Raw genomic sequence first — 21,060 nt, forward strand, 5'->3', positions numbered from 1 at the left:
TCTTTCATATTTTCCTGAAAGTTTAAGATTTAGGGTACAGTTTGGCAATGTTGCTTTTTTAATTCTTCGGAATTTGGTAATTTTGTAGAACTTGTACCGATCATGAATCTATCTCACTTGTAAGTATGAAACGTGCATTTACTCTACCTTCTCCGAGCATGTTTAATTGTATCAACGTCATAACATTGGTTTAACCTCAAAACAAATCCAAACATTGTACCCCCCTGAATTACGAACATATCTCAAAATTCAGGAATTTTGAAGTTAAAATGACCATAATTTTCAGTTAAGGCTCATAAAATCCCAAAATCTCGTTGAATATGACGTACCTGACCACTAAAAGTATCCTCAAAAAATTCCTAAAAGCCCTCAGACCTTTTCCAGCTCCCCCCATTCGCACCTACTATACAGTGAAAAGAAAAGCGGAGAACGATGAACATTTCTTGTTAAAGCATTTATACAATAAAATCAAAGCAACGGGCCCTATTACCGTTGCCGATTACATGAAAGATATACTCCAGAATCCTGTTAGAGGATACTACATGTCAAAAGATATGTTTGGGGAATCTGGAGACTTTATTACATCTCCAGAAATTTCTCAGGTAAGCATTGTTTTATTTTTTATGAGACCAGATGGAGCATTAAAAATATCTCACTGTGTGATGAAAAGGGAGCTCCAGAGATGGGGCAAACATATTCAATGTAAAATGAAAGGTGTGGTCTTTAAATAATACGTATTGAAGGAAGGCTATAAAGTCAACTGGAGCTGCTGAAGTATACAGAATAATCAATAAAGTGATTTTCAAACAAAATATTTAGTTTCATCACATCCGAAATTCTCACATATATTTTTCCATGAATACTAATTTCCTGTTACATGAAAACTTAACTGTGCCTATTAACAAAAGTAGCAATTTTTGGTACAGTTCATGTTAAACTCTTTAGATCCAGAAAGCTAAAGTCTTTATTTATTCAAATGATGCTTACTTATACCTAAAAATTCTTACTGATATATTCAAGTAGTACATCTGGCTACAATTTTGTCTCAGATTTTTGGGGAAATGATTGCTGTATGGTTCTTAAATGAGTGGCAAAAAATAGGCTCTCCTAAGCCCATGCAAATTGTCGAGTTAGGCCCTGGCAGAGGCACTCTGAGTGCAGACATATTGAAGGTTTTCAACCATTTCAAGGTACTTCTACATGACTTGATAACATTAAACCAACTTCAGAGTTAATTTTAGGCATTGCAGAAAACAAGTCTCCATCTAGTTGAAATAAGTCCTGTTTTAAGTGAAGTGCAAAGTTGCACCTTGTGTATGCAAAGCAATCTTACTAAGAATCCAAAAAGCTCTTTTTACAGGGAGGGCATCACTCATCAAGGCATTCCAGTTTTTTGGTACAACCAATATCAGGATGTGCCAGACGGTTTCACGCTTTTATTGGCACATGAATTTTTTGATGCAATGCCTATTCATAAGTTTCATAAAACTTATGCTGGCTATAAAGAGGTACTTGTTGATTTAGAGAGCGTTAAATCCGAAGAAAAGGACATTCGGTTCAGGTGAGTCATTTCACTTAGTAAATCAAAGTACTACCTTGTTTGAATGTAAGGTATGTTCTTGCGCCTCAAGACACTCCAATGTTAAAAATGCTGATAAAGAAGACGGAAACTAGAGATCACGTTGAAATTTCCCCTGATGCTATATTAATTTATGAGCATATTTGTAAGCGTTTGGTTGAAAATGGAGGGATTTCATTGATATGCGACTATGGGCATAATGGAATGGGGACCGACTCCTTTAGGTATTTATACGAGGTTTTTGAATTTTAAAGCCAACATATCATTGCACCTCAGAGCGTTCAAAAAGCATAAACAAGTGGACCCATTAGTGCTTCCAGGGACTTCAGATTTAACTGCTGACGTGGATTTTAGTATCATAGAAGAGGTTTTTATAGTGATACAACGTGGTTTCCTATCATCATTTCACTAAACTTTCAGGTCGCCTTAAAAAACGGCAACGTCATATACTTAGGTCCAGTGACACAGCGCACATTTCTGCATCGAATCGGCATAGAACATCGAATCAAAGCTCTATCAGAGAACTTGACCGATAAGGCACAATTAAAAAATTTGGAGCAGTGCTATAATTTTTTAACTGATGATGCGAAAATGGGAGAGAGATTTAAATTTTCGTGTTTGCTCCCTTCAACTCTGTCCAGGATACTGAAAATATGTCCCGTGGTGGGGTTTTCCTAGAGTCCACTTGAAAAGTAGTATCTAATTGTGTGTGTATGTCTACAACGTCTGTGATACTGTGTGTAAATTATTTATATACTATGGCAGATATTTAATACCTTTTTAAAGGTCTATAAAATATGTAAATATAATAAATAGGTACCAATTGCTTAATGTTAATTGAGTTTGGACCATTATTGAAAATATTGAGCTTAAAGATGAGGTAATTGAAAATACATATTAGAATTTTCTCAGAAATATTGTCCAGGGCATGTAAGTGAAGTTTTAATTATTGTGATAATCGGGAAAACTATACTTAACAAATTTTTATGTACCACAATTTGAATTTAATAGCAAACAGTGTCTGCAAGACAATCTCAAATTAAAAAAAAACTTCTATCTGTAAGGGCATCCGTTTGACCAATGGCCCTGGTTGCCACAATTATAACATCTGAAAAACTCCATCATTAAACGTCAGAAATCGACTTCGTAAAACACCAATAATTGTAATGAACTTTGAAATCACATTTTTACCTTCCATATCCACCGTAGTAAGCATTTTCATATACGCCATCATACCAATCATTCCCGTCATAATCGGCATAGTTATAATAATCGCTATCTTCACTATCTATACTCGAAAGTTCATCCAAGTTAATTATTGGTAGTACTGCAGGAACTGGCACTGGTGGAACTATATTGAAACATAATACACAAATAGATATATCCTATTATCACCATCAATAAAATCTCACTTTGGATAACTAGTGGAGCAACAATATTGTTATTGTTATTATTCCTGTTACTCGCCCTTCGTCTGCCTCTTCGACCCGAGGTCCTGCCTACCGTCTTCTTTTTAGCCTCGATCTCCTTTTTTGCAATCTTATTCCTCTCTTCTATTGTGTCTTTTCTCTGCTGCTTTTCTTCTTTGGAGGCATTATCTATCATCTAAAAGAATTCCCAAATCATTGCAATATTGTTGTTAAATTAAAGTGCTTTTCAACCTTTCAATGCATTTAAAATTTACAACATTTGATTTAAAGTACACATACAGAAATGTTCCAATGTTATAATGTATTTTAAAGGCTGGAGTTTTGGCCACCCTGCAAGGGGTGACCAAACTGCTCATTAGAGATCATAAACTATCCAAATTGTACAAAACTGTTGATTGTTTTGAGAGCTGTTTGAGATGTATTGACGTCCAAATGAAATTAAAAATATCCTACCTTTTCAACAAGATTATCCAATACTAGTGTATTATTTTGTGAGGTAATTTTCTTACGGCAAATAGGGCAATCTGACTTTTTTTTTTTCCACATTTGAATGCAATGCAGGCAAAAAGAGTGAGAGCAACCTAAAGTCACAGCTTTGATGAACAAATTAGCACAAATGGCACACATTAACTCATTTTCCATCTCTTTAAATTGATTCTAAAAAATTCATTAGCTCTAAAATAATATTTGGCTTGTTGTGGGATAACATGCCTGATCTTGCTGCTTGGTAGACTGTTGTTTTGGAAGAGATTTGCTTGTGGATGCTTTTTCCAGTTTAGTCTCAGCCTCTCGGGACTTTTCATTTGCTGCTTTTTGGTTAAGCTGCTCCCACATTTCAGGCCCATTACTTAAGATCTGAATTATCATTGGGGACACTTCTGTAGCTGATGTAGTTGGGTTAGAAAGTACACATTGCATCTGATTTTGATTCACTGTCAGAGCAGCTTCACTTTTAATTATACTAGTAATATCTGATATTTTTGGTGAAACTCTTGAAGTTCCAGCTTCATGTAAAGAGGTAGGTGTTTTGGGTGTGAACTTCAGTCTCTTATTAGCATTTTGAGGATTCACAATCCTAATGCTGGAAATAGAAGGAGTTGAGTTTGCATACTTCTGAACTATATCATGTTGCATTTGAGAATAGTTTGATGGTGGGTCTACAGTAGGTTTATCCACTGATGACATTTGAAGACCTGAAGTACTTGGAGCATTGTCTGTTTGTTCACAGCATTTCATATTTACATCTTCAATTGTTTGAGAATATGTTGACTTTGGTGCTATAGTAGAACTCTCCTCAGTAATATCATTCATATGTTCTTCATCACTTGATATTTCAATTGCAGCTTCATTTGTAATATTTTGAGGAAGGCTTGGAATAACATTACTGAAAATGTTTCTATAGTTATTATTTGAAGCCATAAGATTTGTGTTGGTTTCGCTAATCAAAGGATGTTGCTGTTCAGCCAAATTATTAAAATTAGCTTTTGAAAGATCAACTTGTATTTCCTCTCCTGTTCTTGATTGCTCAAGTGATACAGCAGTAAGTTCTGGATACAATTGAAGTTTAGGAAGATTAAACATTTCTTCTGGTTTTATCTCAATATTTTGTCCTTCACCATAAGGGGGCTTTCTAAGGATTACTTCTATAGGCCTTAGATCTTGAACTACTGCTAGATTTTTTGGTCCTATAGCCTCGGTTCCATCAAACAAAATATTATCAGCAATGTTGTTAAGCACATCATCACTAACACCATTCTCATCAAAACTATTAGGTGATGGTGGAGAAGTATTTTCTTGTTCTGCACTCAGTCTGTTTACTTGATCATTATTAGATACTCTTGGGGATTCCAGTAAAAATTTATATGTGTAAGCTTGGTAGCCAAGACATATTTCATCATCATTCTTTAAAATGGTGTTGGCATTGTTTATATATAATTTATTGTTGACCATAGTTCCGTTTGTGCTCTGCAAATAAACTCTTAGTTGGCAATAATTATTTGAGATATTAAATTTTTTTACCAAGTCTGTTAAAATCCAATTGAGCCCCGATTTCTCTATCCGACAGTGAGATCGAGAAATAACTTTATTTAATATAGTACAGTCACAAAACAGGCCTCTACCCAGCACAAACTAAAAAATGTAAATAGTTGGAATAAAGATCCACTAAACTGGAAATAAAGTAAATAAGAAACAATAATACTTACTGGACTTTTAGTCACTTCAATCAAATCACCACTTTCTACGTTTTTTAATACTGGATTAGGCATGTCGTACTCCATAATATGGATACTAGAAACAAGTAGTAAGAAGCAGGGATCGTGTACTCCTTTAATTTTTAATTCATTTTATTCTGTTCTTCAGACAACTGTGTAGATTTTAATTTTCTTCGACTTATATGTTTCAAAACAAGAAAGAACGAAGGTAAATAAACACTACTTAATGACAGCTTGAAAGAACGACATGAAGTGTGAATTCTCTTGCGAATGGTGGTAACCCTTTTAATTCCAAAAGTGCTACAGAAAGATAATAATGTCCCTACAATATCCCTACTATTCATCAGGAATTTCCCTACTACGACTGTTTCTATGTCAATCTTCGTTAAATAGACATTTTGATATTATTTCCACAGTCTACATTCCCCACACTTTATAAAAGTGCCGAAAACAAGTCTGTTTCGTTACGGTTTTTTGTGATACTAAGCTTATTACCAACATGTCAATGAAAGTAGGGAAATTTCCCTATAGGTAACTACGACAAATTTACTTCAACTAACGATCAGAAAAGAAAAATTAGTTTCATTCTATGAACTAATGCAGAAAATTGTTGTTTAGTAGATAACCCACCATGAGAATGAAAGTTTCTCGTAGTCTAATCAAAATACTCCATTGGACTAAAACTTCTTTTTTACTCGAACGTGTTGCTATAGAACCAGTCCCCTGCAATTGAACCTTCGAAGACTCCCGAACACACTGAGCAACTATGCGATATTGCCAAGTCGTAAAGAAGATACCAATTATTTTGTGTTACAAGAAAAAAAAGTAATAAAATGCAGAAATTGTTTTTATATTGATTAATAATTGATAGTAATAATGCCGATTTAGGTATTCTTCTAATAAGGTATGCCAGTTTTATCGTGTACGGCCACAGACAACATTTGATGGATATTTGGTTATATTACTTTTACGTTGAAAAACGTATTCCTAATTTTATGACAACTTGACAGCACTGCACTTGGTGGTTTGACAGTATTCAGAATAAAGGGTTGCTGAAACGAGATGCCACTTTATATTACGATTGAAGGCACTATTTATCTCCTACAGTTCAATCATCTCGATTACCAGGGGGAATCTAACCTCAAACATTTAGTGAGTGCCGCTGGATTTGAATTTTGTTTATTTTATGGGATGACAACAAATAATTGTGTTATTGAGTTTAATATTTAAGTTTTTCCCAGAAAACAATCTCCAATGATGTTTTGTACTCTTTAAAGGAGCTCTAAGGAGTTTTTTGAGTTTTCTAAAAATCACCCTTCAATTTCGATTAATGCCCTTAAACCAACATTTAAATTAATTAATCACCATGAACTTCAAAAAGGGCATAAATCCCCTGGTATTCACCGCAGTCCAGCATATTGACATGGAAAATCTTGCCAAATGCTCTGAAATTGATATTCGACCAGTCTTGCCGTGTCTGGTCAGAATGGGGCTCATTTGTCCTTTAGATACATCAAAAAAATGCACTAGCATGAAAGTGAGCATTCTTACCATAGTAAGTGGTATGGAATTGGTTAACTCCATTGTGGCATTGCTAAGCATCGACTTTCACAAACTGGAAACAGATGTAAAAAAGGAGCAGCAACTAAGGCAAAAGGGGAATACAAGTCAGAATGATTCTATATTGATTGGGAATTTGTCTAATACCAGCATGGCTTTGGAATATGAGAGAAGTGATATGACAAGAAGGTTATCAATCTTGTTAGGTAAAACCTCCACTTTGTGTTTACAATATTTTAAGCTCTACTTATCTCATATACACATATATCATAACTTATAGGTGAACTATTGTATATTCAGTCACAAATTCAAGACAATCCAGAAACAGTAGATGAGGAATCTTATGTTAAATCTTCTGAGTTATTTGACAATGATATTTTTGCTGAGGAATTATCAGACATTGTATGTATAGCTTTAGCAGAGCTTCCCACCACATTAAACATTGTCACCATCATTGAGACACTGTTACATGTCCACAATGGGCCTGAGATAATTTGCCGAGTGGTGGCAAACTTTCCTGATTGTTTTAGAGAAGGTACTGCAAACAAATTATTACACACTGCCATTCCTATGGTGTCCTGTATAAAGAGCTGCTTCCTTTTCACTTGTCACACACAAGATACTCCCATAAAACATACTGGATGATTTAAATTGGAACAGAAACTAATTTTATATTGGGTATTGGAAAAATGAAAGAATTGACATACTGCCAATGACTTCGACTGCAATGTACATAAAAAATGAAACCTGACATTGCAATATTCCAAACTCTCCTATACAGCTGTGTGATTTTGAAATCAGGCCTAATTTTTGGTATGCATAGGATTTGTAAAACACAAGTAACATTAATAGAAACATTTGCATCTCCCCTTTTACAGTTTAAGACCACCAATGTAACCCATTGGTCATAAATTGTATATTATGGAAGTGTGTGATTTGAATACATACAAGAATTGGCCATTCCTCTTTAACAATTCAAATTTGAAGTCACCTTTATACAACACACTATAGTCATTCCTTTCCTCCAGTACTCTCCAATTTGCTTGCTCTAATCCTGACTTAGAAATGAAACATTTTAGTATGCACCTATTTGATTCATACTGGAGAAAAACAAGAAGAAACCATTGCCAGTACTGTGAGATCAACCACAATTGGCCTTTTATGCCGTATGAATCCTTCACAATCTTTATCAGTTAGATCTAAATGTGTGGAATTGTGTCGAATGCCTGCATTGGCTATTCTGCTATCTCTAGGAGATGCGCAAGGGGACAGAGAAGGCGATATGGTAGCTTTTGTTAGTGGTCTTTTATTAGGGAATGACCAAACAATAAGGTTTAACTTTTATTAATGAAGTATTATTTGCCGCTGACTTACGTCATTGTAATTAGGAACTGGATTGCCTTGTTTATCCGCACTGGACAAAAACGTAAAGGAGAGACCTCCAGTAATGCTCTGCAGCAGCTCAGAGAAGATCTGCTGAAACGGTTGCAGGGAATTATAGATGCTTCTCCAGAAGGCCAGATTCCCGACAGTTTAGTTGTGCAGGCCTCTGCGTTGTTGCGCCTTTATTGTGCGCTCCGAGGAATAGCTGCCATAAAGTAAGGTATTGGTGTTTTAACGTGGAAAAAATCTTAAAATCATTATGGGCAGGTTTCAAGATGAAGAAGTGAACCTAATCGTGCAACTATTAACGTCACATCCAAATCCTACACCTGCGGGGGTCAGATTTGTTTCTATTGGCTTATGTATGTTGATTGCTTGCCCCTCTTTATTGTCTCAAACTGATCACGAAAGACGTAGTATTGAATGGGTAAAATTATCTATAATCTCAAAATAAATCTCTTGGAGAATATTCAATTATATTCTAGGTTCAATGGTTGGTTAAAGAAGAAGCTTATTTTGAATCAGCCAGTGGTGTAACAGCTTCTTTTGGGGAAATGCTGCTTCTGATGGCGATTCACTTTCACAGTCAGCAATTGAGCGCAATTTGTGAACTCACTTGTGCCACTTTGGGCATGAAAATCGCCATTAGGCACAACAACATGAATCGGATGAAGCAAGTTTTCACACAGGAGATTTTTACTGAGCAGGTAGTTACTGCACATGCGGTTAAAGTGCCTGTTACCCAGGGGTTGAATGCCAATATGACAGGTAAGTAAAGTTTGTCTAATTTTTCTTAAATAACAAGATTAAATACTTCTAGGATTTTTGCCCATCCATTGCATTCATCAACTGTTAAAATCGCGGGCGTTTGCAAAGCACAACGTGAATATTAAAAACTGGATTTATAAACAGATTTGTACCAGCGTTAGCCCATTGCATCCAGTTCTTCCAATGTTGGTGGAGGTCTATGTAAACAGTATTATGCTTCCTAACGCTAAAACTTTGGAGCAAACTAACAAGCCCTTAACTGAGAATGAAATTCGGAAAGTAAGTTCGAACTAATTGGATTTCAGGCTGTTGTTTTAAATGTTAATATTAGGTATTTCAAAGCTCAGTCTTTGGCCAATACTTCGACAACAAACAATCAATCTTTACCATGGATTTTGATATAAATGCGGAAAACCAAGATGTGGTAGTCGATAACACGAGTCTAACACCACAATTGTTGCTGCTCTACTATCTCCTTCTCTATGAAGATTGTAGGTTAAACAATGCACAGGCTCTTGCATCTAGTGGCCGGAAAATCAAGCAATACACTCCCGAATTCATGTCAGAACTGCCCATTAAGTATTTACTGCACCATGCGCAGAAAGACCAGAGTTCTTATTCAGGTACCTAAAATTTGTTTGATGGCTTAAGCAGCGCAATAAGGGAATTTTTATAGGGTTGTTCGGTCCGCTTTTAAAGCTTCTTGCTACACATTTTCCGCATTTGACTTTAGTAGAGGATTGGCTTGATGATATGTCGATTCAGATTCAGACCGAAAAAAAGCCAGTACACATTGATGAATTTATGGTAGTCTCTGCTTTTGAAGAGATTGAAACTAAGGCATCAAGGTGCTTTGGTCAATTACTGTGATTTTTGGTTTAAATTTGGTGTTTTAGATGCGCTAAATTGCTTCAAAATATGCTGAAAGTCGAAGCTATTGATATCTGGCCGTTTGCAGAAAGTTTTACACAGTATGCGAGGCGAGTATATTTTTTAGTACTTTAGTAGATTAAATTGAGAAGAAAATACGTTTTATAGGAAGCTCCTAGGTAATAACACTCCCAGGTACCTGCAAGACTTATATAAGGACGTTTGGCTTCGGCTTAACACAGTCTTACCGCGTCGCTTGTGGGTCCTTACAGTTAAAAATTTAGTGGACGATTTTTCGTCTCTTACGAAAATTGATGTTGCTGAAGATCCATTACAGGTAAGGGTTTCGAAATAAGTCAAAAGTAGCATGTTTTGACGATGCCGTCATGATGAACTTAAAAATAAGCTAACTGGTCGTCCGACAAACAAACCAATCGACTGACCCATAGATAGGCCTACCATCTGACATAAAGTATGTGATTTTATTCTCAGAAATTCGAAATTCCTCTTTGAAGAAACTGCATACCAAAGCGCGAACGTGTTATTCCACAAAAATTTTAGGCTGTATTGCCAAGAATGCTACATTTTCTTATTAGCTTCTACAGTAGAACAAAATAATATATTTACTGTAGATAATGCGATGCGATGAAAGAGTATTCCGCTGTGCTCCAATTTACGCCATAGTACTGAGAGTACTCAGGGCTAGTCTTGCTTCTTCCCGCAGTCAATTAGCCCAACATTTACAAGCTAATCCACAGCTGGACCCACATGGACAAGTTTTGAGCGAAACTGATCGGGATGAAATGTGTCGAGCTGCTGTTGCCGCACAGGCAAGTCATATTTTATTAATGATGGGCATTTTCTATTTTTTGTTAAAATTTTTTAAACTTATTTAGGAAAGCGCTGCAGTTCAAATGCTTCTGGAAACCCTCATAGAGAAGGAGGATGACAAAACCCTTCCAGGCAGAAGGTGGGCTCTACAAGAAGTCAGATCGTTGGTGTGTTGCTATTTGCACCAAATGTTCATTGCTGACACTATGCTGTGTAAACTTGTACACTTTCAGGTAAATCTGTTAATGTTAAATATATTTTATTCTTCATGTATCGATAACAGGGTTACCCAAGTGAGCTGCTAGAAGTAGTTATCAAAGGAGTTCCTTCGATGCACATTTGCCTGGATTTCCTACAAGAATTGATGCAACAGCCAAGTTTAAACAAGCAAATCTTTGCCATACAATTATTATCTCATCTATCGATCCAGTATGCCCTGCCCAAAAGTCTTAATTTGTGCGTTACAGCCCTTAATTTGTTAAACGCTCTTTTAGGAGGTACCTTCAAAATTCCCCTAATTTCAGAAACAAAGATATTCTTCATATATTTTTTAGGAATTTCTAGCACGCAGCGTGTGAAACTCTTCAAACCAGTACTGCCAGCTTTAGTAAATATCAGTGAAGCTTTCCCCCCATTAACTAATGATATTGTTAATTTGCTCATGCAATTAGCGAAAATCTGCGAAAGTCAGGCCTCTCTTGCTAGTCATTTTGATAGTCAGCGAGGCACTGGGTTGGAGATTTCTGCCCAGGAGAGTGCAGAGTTGTGCGATTTGACTAAAAAAACGTTTGGTGATATTTTAGATAGGAGTGTCTTAAGGGGGAACGTGTATAGGCAGGAGTAGCTAAGTAGTAAATCAAAAATTGTTTTTCTATCGTTTTCACATTTTACCTGGCGGGTGAGGCACACCAAGAGAGTAATATTGAGAGATGTGTCGAGCTGTTATTTACTGCTGATTTCTGCTTAGAAATAACAATTTTTGTCCATAAATAATTGACTAACAACTACCATTACAACTTTTCTTATGTTTCAAAATTTCAATTGGAGTCAACAATAAATCTTGCCCACATTTATCGCAATGCCATTGCTTGGAATTTGACTTCACCACCGTATTGGCTTCCTCACTCATCTCTTTCTTCACTTTTTCTATTTTACTAGTACAAAACTCTTCATGTTGCGTGAACTCAAACAACGTCCTTCCCGTCAAAATCTCATTACAGTGTTTGCACGTAAACCCAGTTTCGAATATTTGAACCTCAATTTTATATGTCCAATCCTCGTCAACTAGGCTATCGAACACCAAATTATCTGACACGTTAAAGCCACCCTTGGACGTATTAGGACACATTGTGTATTCGTTATCAAAAGGATTTTTCGTTCGGTCGGCTATAAGGGAGAAACTTTCGCTTGAGTAACAATACAAATCCTTTAAATCTGCCGGTAAGAGTCTCTTGACATTGTAGCAAACTGCTGCATTCATATAGGTCAGCAAGTCCTCAATGAAATAGAATATGTCCTCCTTTTCCGAGCCAGTAGGCTTATGTAAGGGATTATTCAACTTAAAATCCAGCTTTTTAAGCCACTTTTTCCTTAACGCTAAAGCCCTAAAAAGTATGTTTTTGCCTTGGCCTATATAGGGCACATCTAGAGATAGAAAATCGTCAACTACGAATTTTGTTAAAGTATTGTTGGTAGCTATTGATTTGGCAAACAAAAAAAGTGTCTGAATGCAGGGCATTCGCATGGTATTAACCAGATACACCTTTTTTGTTTCCAAGATAGATTGGAACACTAAAATTTGGTGTTTCTTGGAAATTGGCCTCTTGCTGAAATATCCTGGAGGGGGAACTTCCACTTCATCATTGGAAAGCTGCAATTCTTCAGGGTTCATTGCGAAATAGCTTAGAGGCCTTAGGAAGACGTAGTTTTTGTTTTTGGTGTGGTAAAGTCTTTCAGAAACAGTTTTAGATGAATTATGCTCGTCTTCCACCGCAATCTGAGGGTAAAATCCGCTGGTAATTATCAATTTTAGGAGCATCAGGTCCTTGAAACTGTTGGCAGACGCTTCATTCAGTAATTTTTGCAGTCGCTGAAATTATTCGGTTGGAGACTTGTTGCCCTGAATGCAAATCTTACCTTAAAGTCATTAGTAATTCTAAATTCCACGTCTCTCAAGTCAGTCTTCGAATTCTCAAGATCTTCCCCAGAATTAAACATCTCGTATTTCAGTTGCTTCTTTTGCCTGCCTCTTGATTCATTTTTCAGTTCGTACTTTAAATACTTCAAATGCTTTAATTCTCCATGCCGAATCGCTCTTTCGCTGCTGGACAATTCTGTGTAAAATCAATAATTAACGGTTAAGATAAACTATCCGGGATGAAGGCACCTTCTTCGAATTTCTGCAGTAAATTGGCTTCGGTAAGGATGTCTCTAAATTGCTCCAAAAGCTTGGTCACTTCGTAAAAGCGCTGCTCTTCAAGGCATCGCTTCTTGCTCCAAATCCTCGAGTTTTGAGATTTATTTTTGGAACTACCTTGTATTGGGCCTGAGAGCTGTTTTATGGTTAACCTGGGAAAAGTAAAATCCTAAAAGAGAGGTTTAATATGTACAGAATGGTTATAAGGGGGATTATTATAGGAGCTCAAAAAAAGATTAATAGAAAGACTGTATTGGCTGGCCACACACATAGACATACACATGGAATTTTTTTAATTGAACAACCTGTATGCTGAGTAGTCACTCCTACAATGGGTAGTGTAGCGATATGCGCAACGGTAAGACTTACAGGGTGAATTAAATTAGATAAAAGTTGCACATTTATGCTCCTTTAACTCCTATAATAATTGACGAATTCTACTTTAACTACTGTTAGACCATTCTGTAGATTATGGATAATATGGGACTTACCATTCTTTGTAATAACTCAACAAACTAATGGGGTCCCCATGATTAGAGTCTAATGGTTTCCTCAAATTCTGAGCCTCTGAATCTCGGTAAGCGTTTTGAGTTAATGGACTTTGCACACTGAGCAACGAAGCTAGCGCCAGGACGGAATTTACGTTTCCAAATATTGTGGACATAATAAGCATTTTACTGATAGAAAGATCCACTGGCAGTTGGCTTAATGAATCTCCGAGTGGAGTTAAAGACAAGCAATCTTCAGAGAGGCTTAGGGCTCCTAAAGTGAGCGTTTCAGTAAGTTAAAAAATCAAATCCATCAAGAACTTCAGGAAACCTACCGGCAAATTTTAACTTTTCTAGACTCTCTTCAATAGCTTTACTGCTGGGTTTCTCCAGAAATGGAAAGTGTTCAATGTCCGTAAGTCCAAGTGAAATCATGTGAAGCACAAGTGAATCTAAGGGAACCAAATGTATCTCTGCAGGTGTGAATGCTTCAAAACTGTTGAAGTCTTCCTCGGAATAAAGGCGATAACATACTCCTGGGCCTGTGCGGCCTGCTCTGCCGCTACGCTGCTTTGCGCTGTCCTGATTTGAAGTTTGAACGCAAAAGTAATATCAACATAAAGAAAACTCACTTGAGAAATATCTGCTTCACTCAATTTGCTAATTCCCAAAGTATTATAAACCATCCTATTGCACTTCCCGGAGTCAATAACAAATCTTATTCCATCTATTGTAACGGAAGTTTCTGCTATATTAGTGGAAATTATACATTTTCGAACTCCTTCAGGGGGGTAATCGAAAACTTTGTCTTGGTCTTCAAGAGACAAACTGCTGTGTAAAGGTAACACAATCCAATTCTTTTTTAGTTCACTGAAATTTTTGTTTTAGTCAACGAGTTATACTCATATTAACAGTAAATACCTGTATTCTGTGACTGCGTCAGCCAAAGAAGAAATTTCTGAGAACCCATTTAAGAAGACCAAAACATCCCCCTTTTGATTGGGCATATATTTCTCATCTATCATTTGTAAAATTTGCAAATAAGGAGTACAGTTGAATTTATCTCTTTTTCGTTCAAAGGGATCTTTGACTATGGGCTTGTAATTTATTTCTATAGGGTAAAGCCTTCCAGGCACCTTAAATGTTTTCAATGCACTTTAGAAACCACATGTCTAACATCATTTAAACCAGGAACTTTACCTGAATAACTTGAATATTTTCATCTTTAAAATAGCTAGTAAAGAGCTCTATATTGATTGTGGCAGACATCAGTATTAGCTTAAGATCCTTCCGTTTATATAACACACATTTCATAATTCCTTAACCAAATTAAACTATTATTAAAAACCTACAAATCATAACATTGCTTCATACCTATGAGGAAATCTCCATGCAAATGTCTCTCATGCACTTCATCTAAGATGATGACGTCATAAGAGTTTAAGGTTTCTTCTTCTGAGGCTTGCCTGAGTAGCAGTCCCTCAGTCATGAAAATTACGTTAGTGTCACTGCGTTTGGACTTCTCAAACCTAATTTGATATCCAATAATGCTTTTAAACTCACTGAGAGTTTCGTAAGATACTCTTTTTGCCAGTGAAACACAAGCGATACGTCTGGGTTGAGTGCAAACAATTTTTTTGTAGCCTGCTTCCATTACATATTGTGGTACTTGGGTTGATTTACCACAACCTAATAAAAGTCATTTTGAATGGAAAAGTTTGTTCAGAATTTGAAATTTTAAGGGCACTAAATAAGTTTAAATTCTGCATTTTTTCTTTAGATAGGTGACTTTTAACTAAACTAGTCACCAGGTGAAATGAGATAACAAAAGATGTCAAAGTTGTAGATAGTCCAAATTGGAGGATTTTTGGGCTGTGCCACTTAGTTTATACATACCTACCTGTATTCCCTGCAATCAGAATTACTCGATTCTCCTTCAGTTTATCCACAATTTCCTTCTTATACTCGGCAATAGGCAATTCATTTTGTCCGCTTTTAAGTTTCTTCAGTTTTGAAAACTTGGATTTCTGCTGGAAATCTTGATATACCCTTAGCATAAGCAAAAACTCATAAAATTCCTTTTCATCTATGTTAAATCTTTCACCGCATCTATCCAGAACCGGCAATCTATCCCACAAAATATGATTAGTCTCATCAAAGTCTATGTTAAGCAGACTATCACGATTTAAAGTGGGATCTTTGGGTTTTAACTGTTGGATGTGTAAATATTTATGGTAAAAGGTCCAGAAATCATTTATATCTTTGATGTTAGCGTTTTCTTCTAGAAATTTAGTTAATTCATGCTTATATTCGCTAATTTTACGAGGTTTAGGCGGTGAATAGTCTCTTTTTGGAGGATGACGGGAGCTCCTGCTTCGAGATCTTCTACGTTTATGCCTTTCATGGTGATAAGATACCCTATGCCGTCTGTCCATGAGTTGAGCCAATTGTGCTGTTTTATATGCAATTTTCCTAATTTCAAGTTATGGAAAATTGCATTTTTATTTTAATTTGAAGTAACCAAATGTTTGGTTATGTTTATTTACATAACCTTACTTAATTTGACATATAGGGTAACTTAAGTTATTTATGTATGACGTCATGGAGAATACTAAATACCTTTAGGCATTTTCAATTATATATTTATTTGGAATTCCTGTTAGAATTTATAAAACAGTCAAGTCTACACAAGAAAATCATCGCCATGCAATTTCTGTTTCATCTACTGATCCTTGTCCAAAAGCCTGAAACGTACGAAAGTCTATAACCTGTAAAGATTATTTTCCACTGTTTTATTGGAGTAATAAAATTGCTCAATATATATCAAAACATGTAAGTACGGGAAATTACTATTTTTAAGAGAAATTGAAATATATATTATAACTATATAAATACTATTATTGCACAAAATAGAAAACTAATATTACTTTTGACTTTTAAACATATCGACTAAAATAGCCTGTTCCTGCCGCCTTACAGTTTTCATTTCTAGAATTTTATAAAATTCAGCCAAGGGACACTCAGGTAAAAGCTTTTTGCACTGATCTACGAAATTCTTTGGAGGCTCCACTGGGGTCATCACTATCTTAAGAATCATCTCTGCCTTAGTCATACCTGTCAAGACAATCAAGCAGTTTTTTTACTATAAAGGTCCTTGCACCCGGTCAAATTATATTCTCCAATGTTTTCTGGATAGTCGTTGCTCAAGCATATTTCGTCTATGGGGACGCTATCAAAAGCGATGAGCCAATGGGCAAAGGGATCTCCCCATGACGGCTCCAAAAACCGGAAAACACTTTAGAATATCGTTGGTGAATAAACCATACCACCTGGATCGCATTTTTTCGAAAATTGGTATGCGATAAATATTGCCCATATTTATCGTTTTATTTCAGATGCACGATGAGTTGTATTTAGGATTTCGTCGAACAAAAGAAAGATCTTTCATGATGTATAAAGAGGGAGTCGCAAAGAGGGTGCTTCTTGTGACTCTCAGTTGTATCAGAAATTAAAGCAAAACTCATCCGATCTGATAGTAAAGGAAATGAGACTGAATTTATCTAACTTATTTTGGAAAACTATGGATTGAAATTAAATAGGAACGTTTCTGGTGAACGTATTGGATTTGAAAAACTTTCCGCTAGTTAATGCTTCGGCGGTATTGCTTATCCACCATTTATCTGTTGATTAAACTGGGATTCACTTGCCTTTAGTGACTACCTTGGAGTACGCAGCTGGTGCCGATCTATTTATTTGCGAAGCTATGCTTGGTAGGTTCAATAATACAGTTTTCAACATGTGGGTATCAAGAAGTAGCTGTTCGGCTCCTGAAAAAATGCTTAAGCTTTCCTTGCCAAGATACTTATTCCATAAAAAATTACCCTCAGTATTTATTGGCTTGCACTTGTATATATTCTGAACAAACTTCGGAATAAAACTGTTGGCGAACTTGATGCAAAATTGCGTGAAATACTTCCGAGAATGGGCCAAGTTATCCCGAATAATTGGGACTGTTGTTTTCAATTGAGTGGTAATCAGCGTTATGTAGGAGCTCTGATCTCCTACTGCATCAATGTTTTGCCACTGAATCTATGAAAAAAAAGAGCATTTGAAAGAGGAAAACGTGTTTCTATTTGCTCACTTTGGACATGCTTGAAAGAGATGGGTCGCAAGCATTTTCAAGGTCTTGCACCAACAGTTGTATGCAATTAGAAATCACCCTAAAATATGTACTTTTAAAATTGCCTTTTGGAAGCATTATTGAAATTTTACTTGTGAAACTGGTCCTGTTCTTTGCTCAAATCGACCTGGTCTGCCAACTGAGGCTCAATTTTTTCTTTAAGCTTATCCTGCAGCTGTTGCGTAGTTTCCAAACAATACTCTGCAGTTGATAAAATGCAACATATTTTCGTTTGCTCCTCTTTAGTAAACCTGATTTAAGAAATCTCATAAAAACTGTCGTCCTTTTTGATTTATCTATTAAACTCACCTTACAACCTCTCCCTCTTTCAGTAACGAAGAAAAGTTCTGAATTATTCCAGAGGTGGACATTTTTTGCAGATCTTTGGTAAAATTTTGCACGGAACTGCCCAGAGATTGCCCCTCAACTTTCGGCAAATTACTCTGCAGAAGCTTCTCGGCGTATTCATATAAATATTTTTGAAATGTTCGTGTTAAGCTCAACATAGATTGGCCTCTGAAAGTTTATGGTCTCGTAAATATTTTTCAAATTGCAACATTTATTTCACCTGTCAAGTTGGTTGCACTGTATCATACTTTTTTTGTAAAAAACAAATAAATCTGGACATGAAGGCAAAATTGCAGCCTGAGTTTCCGTATTCTCCGTCGGTCTATGCTGCTTCTCATCTTGGATAAACCTCTCAATTAAATCTGCCAAGTTCCGGTCTACGCTGTCAATATAAATTTCCAAGTGAGGAATAAAACATCGGCCAATTAATCCATTGAAGGGGGAAGTTATCATATCTGATTCATCTCCACTGGTTGAGCTTTCTTCTTTTAATGCGCCATTAATTGGACATCCAGAAGCTGTAGGAAGTTTATTATTACCCTTCAAAGAATCTTCCAAGTTCTCTCTCAATGTGACACCAGTGAATCTTTTGAATAGTAAATTTTCAAAGGCGGAAGTCTTTTGGATGGCGTATAAGAGCAGTTTCACGTCAATTTCACTCTTACGCTTTACCATTATTTTTGAAAGTTCTTCTCGAGTTTTGTGGCAAAATTGCACTGCTATTCGCTCTGAAACTTCCCACTGTTGGGGAAACATGTTACCTAAATTAAAGTTATAGTAATAGTATGAATAATGCACCTATTAAATCTTCTTACCCAGCCTATCTTCAAACTCCAACAAATGCCTTTTAATCCAGGCATATCTTTTATCAATCTTATCCAACCAAGCAGTATCCTCAGTCTCCTGGAAAAGATGGTCATATTCCTGCAGTTGTAAATCAACAAACCATTTTAAAAGCTCTCTTTTCACTTTGGGATCTAGAATTGATATCACCAAACAAGCCTGTTGAAGCTGTTTATTTGGTAAATGGGCCCTGTTATTAGGCCCCTGGAAGGCTTCCTATAAACCTAGCTTTGCTTATTTTGTTTATTATGACTTTAATGCAAAGCCTCACTTTAAAATCATGGGTTATTTGTTCTGCCAGCTCAAATCGAATGCTATTAACTTGGTCACTGAGGCTTTTTACTTGAGGAATGTCAGAGTAGTTTTCAAAATGCGTCATTACTTCGCTGATGGCTTGGAGAGGTAAAGCAATTTCTCCATAGAGACGTTTTTGAGTTAGAGATTTAAGTGTGTCAACCCCTCCTACTAACATGTGAAGGTGATTTAGAGTTGTAATTGCCTTTAAAATAAATTGCCAATGTATCTGAATATTTTTCTAAGATCATTAAAACACATTACTAAAGTCAAATTCCTCTTAGCACAGTCCAGTTGCTTGATATCCCTAGTAATCTCTCTAACCATCTCCTCAGACTTTTCAGCCCTTTCTTTAATATCCTTAATATGTACAAACAATTGCTTAATAATTTTCTGAGACTCATCTAAAGCCTCCCTTAAAAATGCCTCCTCTAAATTAGTTTACAGAAAAGCAGAGAGACTTACCGTCCATCTTTGCTAGCATCTATTTGCCCTCGAATAACTGTAGATATTTCATTGTTGATGGTATGTATTTGATTCTCCATCTTTATTACAACCTCATCAATATTTGATAATGATTGCTCAGTAGGGAAAAGAGTGTTTATATAGTCTATGGTGTTGAAATCTGGTTCGTCTAGAGAATCTCGACATGGAAGGACCTATATGATAACAGTATGGACATTGGTGGTTTTGGTGAAGTTAATAGATGTAAAAGAGTGATGAAATCGAAAGAGCTATGTAATAGGTTCTGCAGACAGTCTGAAGGAGTTAACTCCCATCATCATAAATTAAAGCAGTCTCGATAACAGTAGCTGCTTCTTGTTTGGGGTTTTTGGAGTATTTAATGATTGACTGAATGTGTTTTTTTACTTACCTCATCAATAGCCTTTTGCACTTCTGGGGGGAAATTGATAAAAAGGTCTGAGCTGTCTTCCTCCATTAAATCGTCTTCTGTGGGACTGCTGTCCATGGTATTAACCTAGATGTTAACCTTTGACGTTGGTCAATTTAATTTAAAGTTTAACAAGTATGCTATAATTAGTAAAGACACTAAATACAGAACGTTAACGATATAATATATGCAATTAAATACAAAAACTTGAAATTTTCGTGTATTCTAGGTTAGGTTAGTTTTGACAAATGACAACTTGGTATCTTCTCCAAGCAAAAGTGCATTTTCTTTAATTGCCCTACTCTACGGAATTTATGTTATAGTTATGGTTTTGCCATTGCGCCTTTAGAGAAATGGAATGCCTAAACTTTGCTGCTGAATGGCACTTTTATTTTAAATCACAACACATTAAAAATTAGTTGTACGGGATCAGCTCTCTTATTTACTCAAATCTAAGAATCGTTTAATATCGGTTATAAATATGTTGCTCTCCCACCCAACGTTGCAATTTCCTGGCTTGAAACTTGGTGTTCGATTACTTCACCACGTTGCCATTGTTGCCATGTTATTTTCAGAGTCATATACATAGTGAACTAAAAAAATTTCCTCATATCATTTTATTAATTTTTTTCTAAAATGTAATGTTTTGTGGATATTATTAATGAATGACAAATAAAAAATATTTTCTTAATATAAGACAGTCTTCATCCTTTCAGTACGCTGATGGATTTGAACAATTCTTCCGGTTAAATTAGTGAAGTCAAAAGATCTCTAAGGTATTTTTTTGCAAATTGCTGTAAATTTGCAGTGCTGCATAAATATAAGTCGGGATAAATACGTTGCAGCTGGAAGTAATTTTTATACAGAGTGCTTGCAAATGGGCAAACGCCTTGTAAAAGTGTATTTTAAATGATTATATAAGGCTTGTTGCCTATTTTAATTTTAATTTTCCTAGAGACCTTTCG

General features: G+C 35.9%; 5 protein-coding genes across 7 annotated transcripts; 2 read left to right on the plus strand and 3 right to left on the minus strand.

The window, feature by feature from the left end:
* Positions 1-234: 234 nt before the first annotated feature.
* Positions 235-2,395, plus strand: LOC136419190 (protein arginine methyltransferase NDUFAF7, mitochondrial-like). Its single transcript, XM_066405390.1, has 6 exons — positions 235-602; positions 1,050-1,190; positions 1,242-1,561; positions 1,612-1,803; positions 1,856-1,946; positions 2,000-2,395. The coding sequence occupies exons 1-6, from the start codon at positions 321-323 to the stop codon at positions 2,255-2,257; spliced, it is 1,284 nt and encodes a 427-aa protein (XP_066261487.1). The 5' UTR covers positions 235-320; the 3' UTR covers positions 2,258-2,395.
* Positions 2,396-2,537: 142 nt separating this feature from the next.
* Positions 2,538-5,389, minus strand: LOC136419189 (uncharacterized). The gene is made up of 7 exons (XM_066405389.1): positions 5,214-5,389; positions 5,029-5,139; positions 3,721-4,974; positions 3,463-3,666; positions 2,992-3,184; positions 2,771-2,930; positions 2,538-2,687 (listed from the first exon to the last, which is right to left on the minus strand). The coding sequence occupies exons 1-7, from the start codon at positions 5,286-5,288 to the stop codon at positions 2,633-2,635; spliced, it is 2,052 nt and encodes a 683-aa protein (XP_066261486.1). The 5' UTR covers positions 5,289-5,389; the 3' UTR covers positions 2,538-2,632.
* A 1,067-nt stretch (positions 5,390-6,456) lies between these two features.
* IntS2 (integrator complex subunit 2) lies at positions 6,457-11,513 on the plus strand. Its single transcript, XM_066405620.1, has 15 exons — positions 6,457-6,988; positions 7,063-7,317; positions 7,862-8,114; positions 8,171-8,380; positions 8,433-8,592; positions 8,651-8,933; positions 8,986-9,212; positions 9,265-9,556; positions 9,610-9,781; positions 9,830-9,917; positions 9,976-10,140; positions 10,436-10,633; positions 10,700-10,867; positions 10,918-11,131; positions 11,189-11,513. Exons 1-15 carry the CDS (start codon positions 6,589-6,591, stop codon positions 11,476-11,478), a joined length of 3,375 nt encoding a protein of 1,124 aa, XP_066261717.1. The 5' UTR covers positions 6,457-6,588; the 3' UTR covers positions 11,479-11,513.
* A 64-nt stretch (positions 11,514-11,577) lies between these two features.
* Positions 11,578-15,996, minus strand: LOC136419351 (probable ATP-dependent RNA helicase DHX34). The gene is made up of 10 exons (XM_066405619.1): positions 15,439-15,996; positions 14,913-15,227; positions 14,739-14,857; positions 14,460-14,674; positions 14,171-14,408; positions 13,874-14,120; positions 13,542-13,812; positions 13,021-13,202; positions 12,771-12,967; positions 11,578-12,723 (listed from the first exon to the last, which is right to left on the minus strand). The coding sequence occupies exons 1-10, from the start codon at positions 15,971-15,973 to the stop codon at positions 11,632-11,634; spliced, it is 3,411 nt and encodes a 1,136-aa protein (XP_066261716.1). The 5' UTR covers positions 15,974-15,996; the 3' UTR covers positions 11,578-11,631.
* A 359-nt stretch (positions 15,997-16,355) lies between these two features.
* On the minus strand, positions 16,356-20,340 carry Vps53 (vacuolar protein sorting 53). 3 transcript variants are annotated; one of them, XM_066405080.1, is made up of 12 exons: positions 20,078-20,340; positions 19,669-19,862; positions 19,468-19,618; positions 19,181-19,408; positions 18,882-19,125; positions 18,287-18,827; positions 18,028-18,234; positions 17,811-17,969; positions 17,680-17,758; positions 17,420-17,627; positions 17,246-17,365; positions 16,356-16,652 (listed from the first exon to the last, which is right to left on the minus strand). In XM_066405080.1, exons 1-12 carry the CDS (start codon positions 20,171-20,173, stop codon positions 16,462-16,464), a joined length of 2,418 nt encoding a protein of 805 aa, XP_066261177.1. In that variant the 5' UTR covers positions 20,174-20,340; the 3' UTR covers positions 16,356-16,461. The 3 variants fall into 3 exon arrangements, with proteins under 3 accessions (XP_066261177.1, XP_066261170.1, XP_066261180.1); XM_066405073.1 differs by having other exon boundaries at positions 17,246-17,627; XM_066405083.1 differs by lacking the exon at positions 20,078-20,340 and having other exon boundaries at positions 17,246-17,627; positions 19,468-19,614; positions 19,669-19,782.
* Positions 20,341-21,060: the final 720 nt, after the last annotated feature.

Source organism: Euwallacea similis, chromosome 2, assembly GCF_039881205.1.
Source record: "Euwallacea similis isolate ESF13 chromosome 2, ESF131.1, whole genome shotgun sequence".
In the NCBI taxonomy this organism is placed as follows: domain Eukaryota; kingdom Metazoa; phylum Arthropoda; class Insecta; order Coleoptera; family Curculionidae; genus Euwallacea; species Euwallacea similis.

Bases quoted from the DNA above. Each gene is read 5' to 3' on its own strand.
- IntS2 (XM_066405620.1), top strand. From the start codon at position 6,589: ATGAACTTCAAAAAGGGCATAAATCCCCTGGTATTCACCGCAGTCCAG. The intron at 7,318-7,861 runs GTACTGCAAACA...GAAACATTTTAG, and splicing joins TCCTGATTGTTTTAGAGAAG to TATGCACCTATTTGATTCAT. The intron at 9,918-9,975 runs GTATATTTTTTA...TTTTATAGGAAG, and splicing joins TTACACAGTATGCGAGGCGA to CTCCTAGGTAATAACACTCC.
- LOC136419189 (XM_066405389.1), bottom strand. From the start codon at position 5,288: ATGGAGTACGACATGCCTAATCCAGTATTAAAAAACGTAGAAAGTGGT. The intron at 4,975-5,028 runs GTAAAAAAATTT...GTTTATTTGCAG, and splicing joins ATTGGATTTTAACAGACTTG to AGCACAAACGGAACTATGGT. The intron at 2,931-2,991 runs GTGAGATTTTAT...GTTTCAATATAG, and splicing joins TGCTCCACTAGTTATCCAAA to TTCCACCAGTGCCAGTTCCT.
- LOC136419190 (XM_066405390.1), top strand. From the start codon at position 321: ATGACGTACCTGACCACTAAAAGTATCCTCAAAAAATTCCTAAAAGCC. The intron at 1,804-1,855 runs GTATTTATACGA...ATTGCACCTCAG, and splicing joins ATGGGGACCGACTCCTTTAG to AGCGTTCAAAAAGCATAAAC. The intron at 1,947-1,999 runs GTTTTTATAGTG...CTAAACTTTCAG, and splicing joins ATTTTAGTATCATAGAAGAG to GTCGCCTTAAAAAACGGCAA.
- Vps53 (XM_066405073.1), bottom strand. From the start codon at position 20,173: ATGGACAGCAGTCCCACAGAAGACGATTTAATGGAGGAAGACAGCTCA. The intron at 17,759-17,810 runs GTAAAATTTCAA...TACATATTTTAG, and splicing joins GAACAGGACCAGTTTCACAA to GGTGATTTCTAATTGCATAC. The intron at 17,628-17,679 runs GTGAGCAAATAG...TTTTTTTCATAG, and splicing joins CTCTTTCAAGCATGTCCAAA to ATTCAGTGGCAAAACATTGA.
- LOC136419351 (XM_066405619.1), bottom strand. From the start codon at position 15,973: ATGGACAGACGGCATAGGGTATCTTATCACCATGAAAGGCATAAACGT. The intron at 15,228-15,438 runs GTAGGTATGTAT...GACTTTTATTAG, and splicing joins TCTGATTGCAGGGAATACAG to GTTGTGGTAAATCAACCCAA. The intron at 12,724-12,770 runs GTAAGATTTGCA...GAATAATTTCAG, and splicing joins GAATTACTAATGACTTTAAG to CGACTGCAAAAATTACTGAA.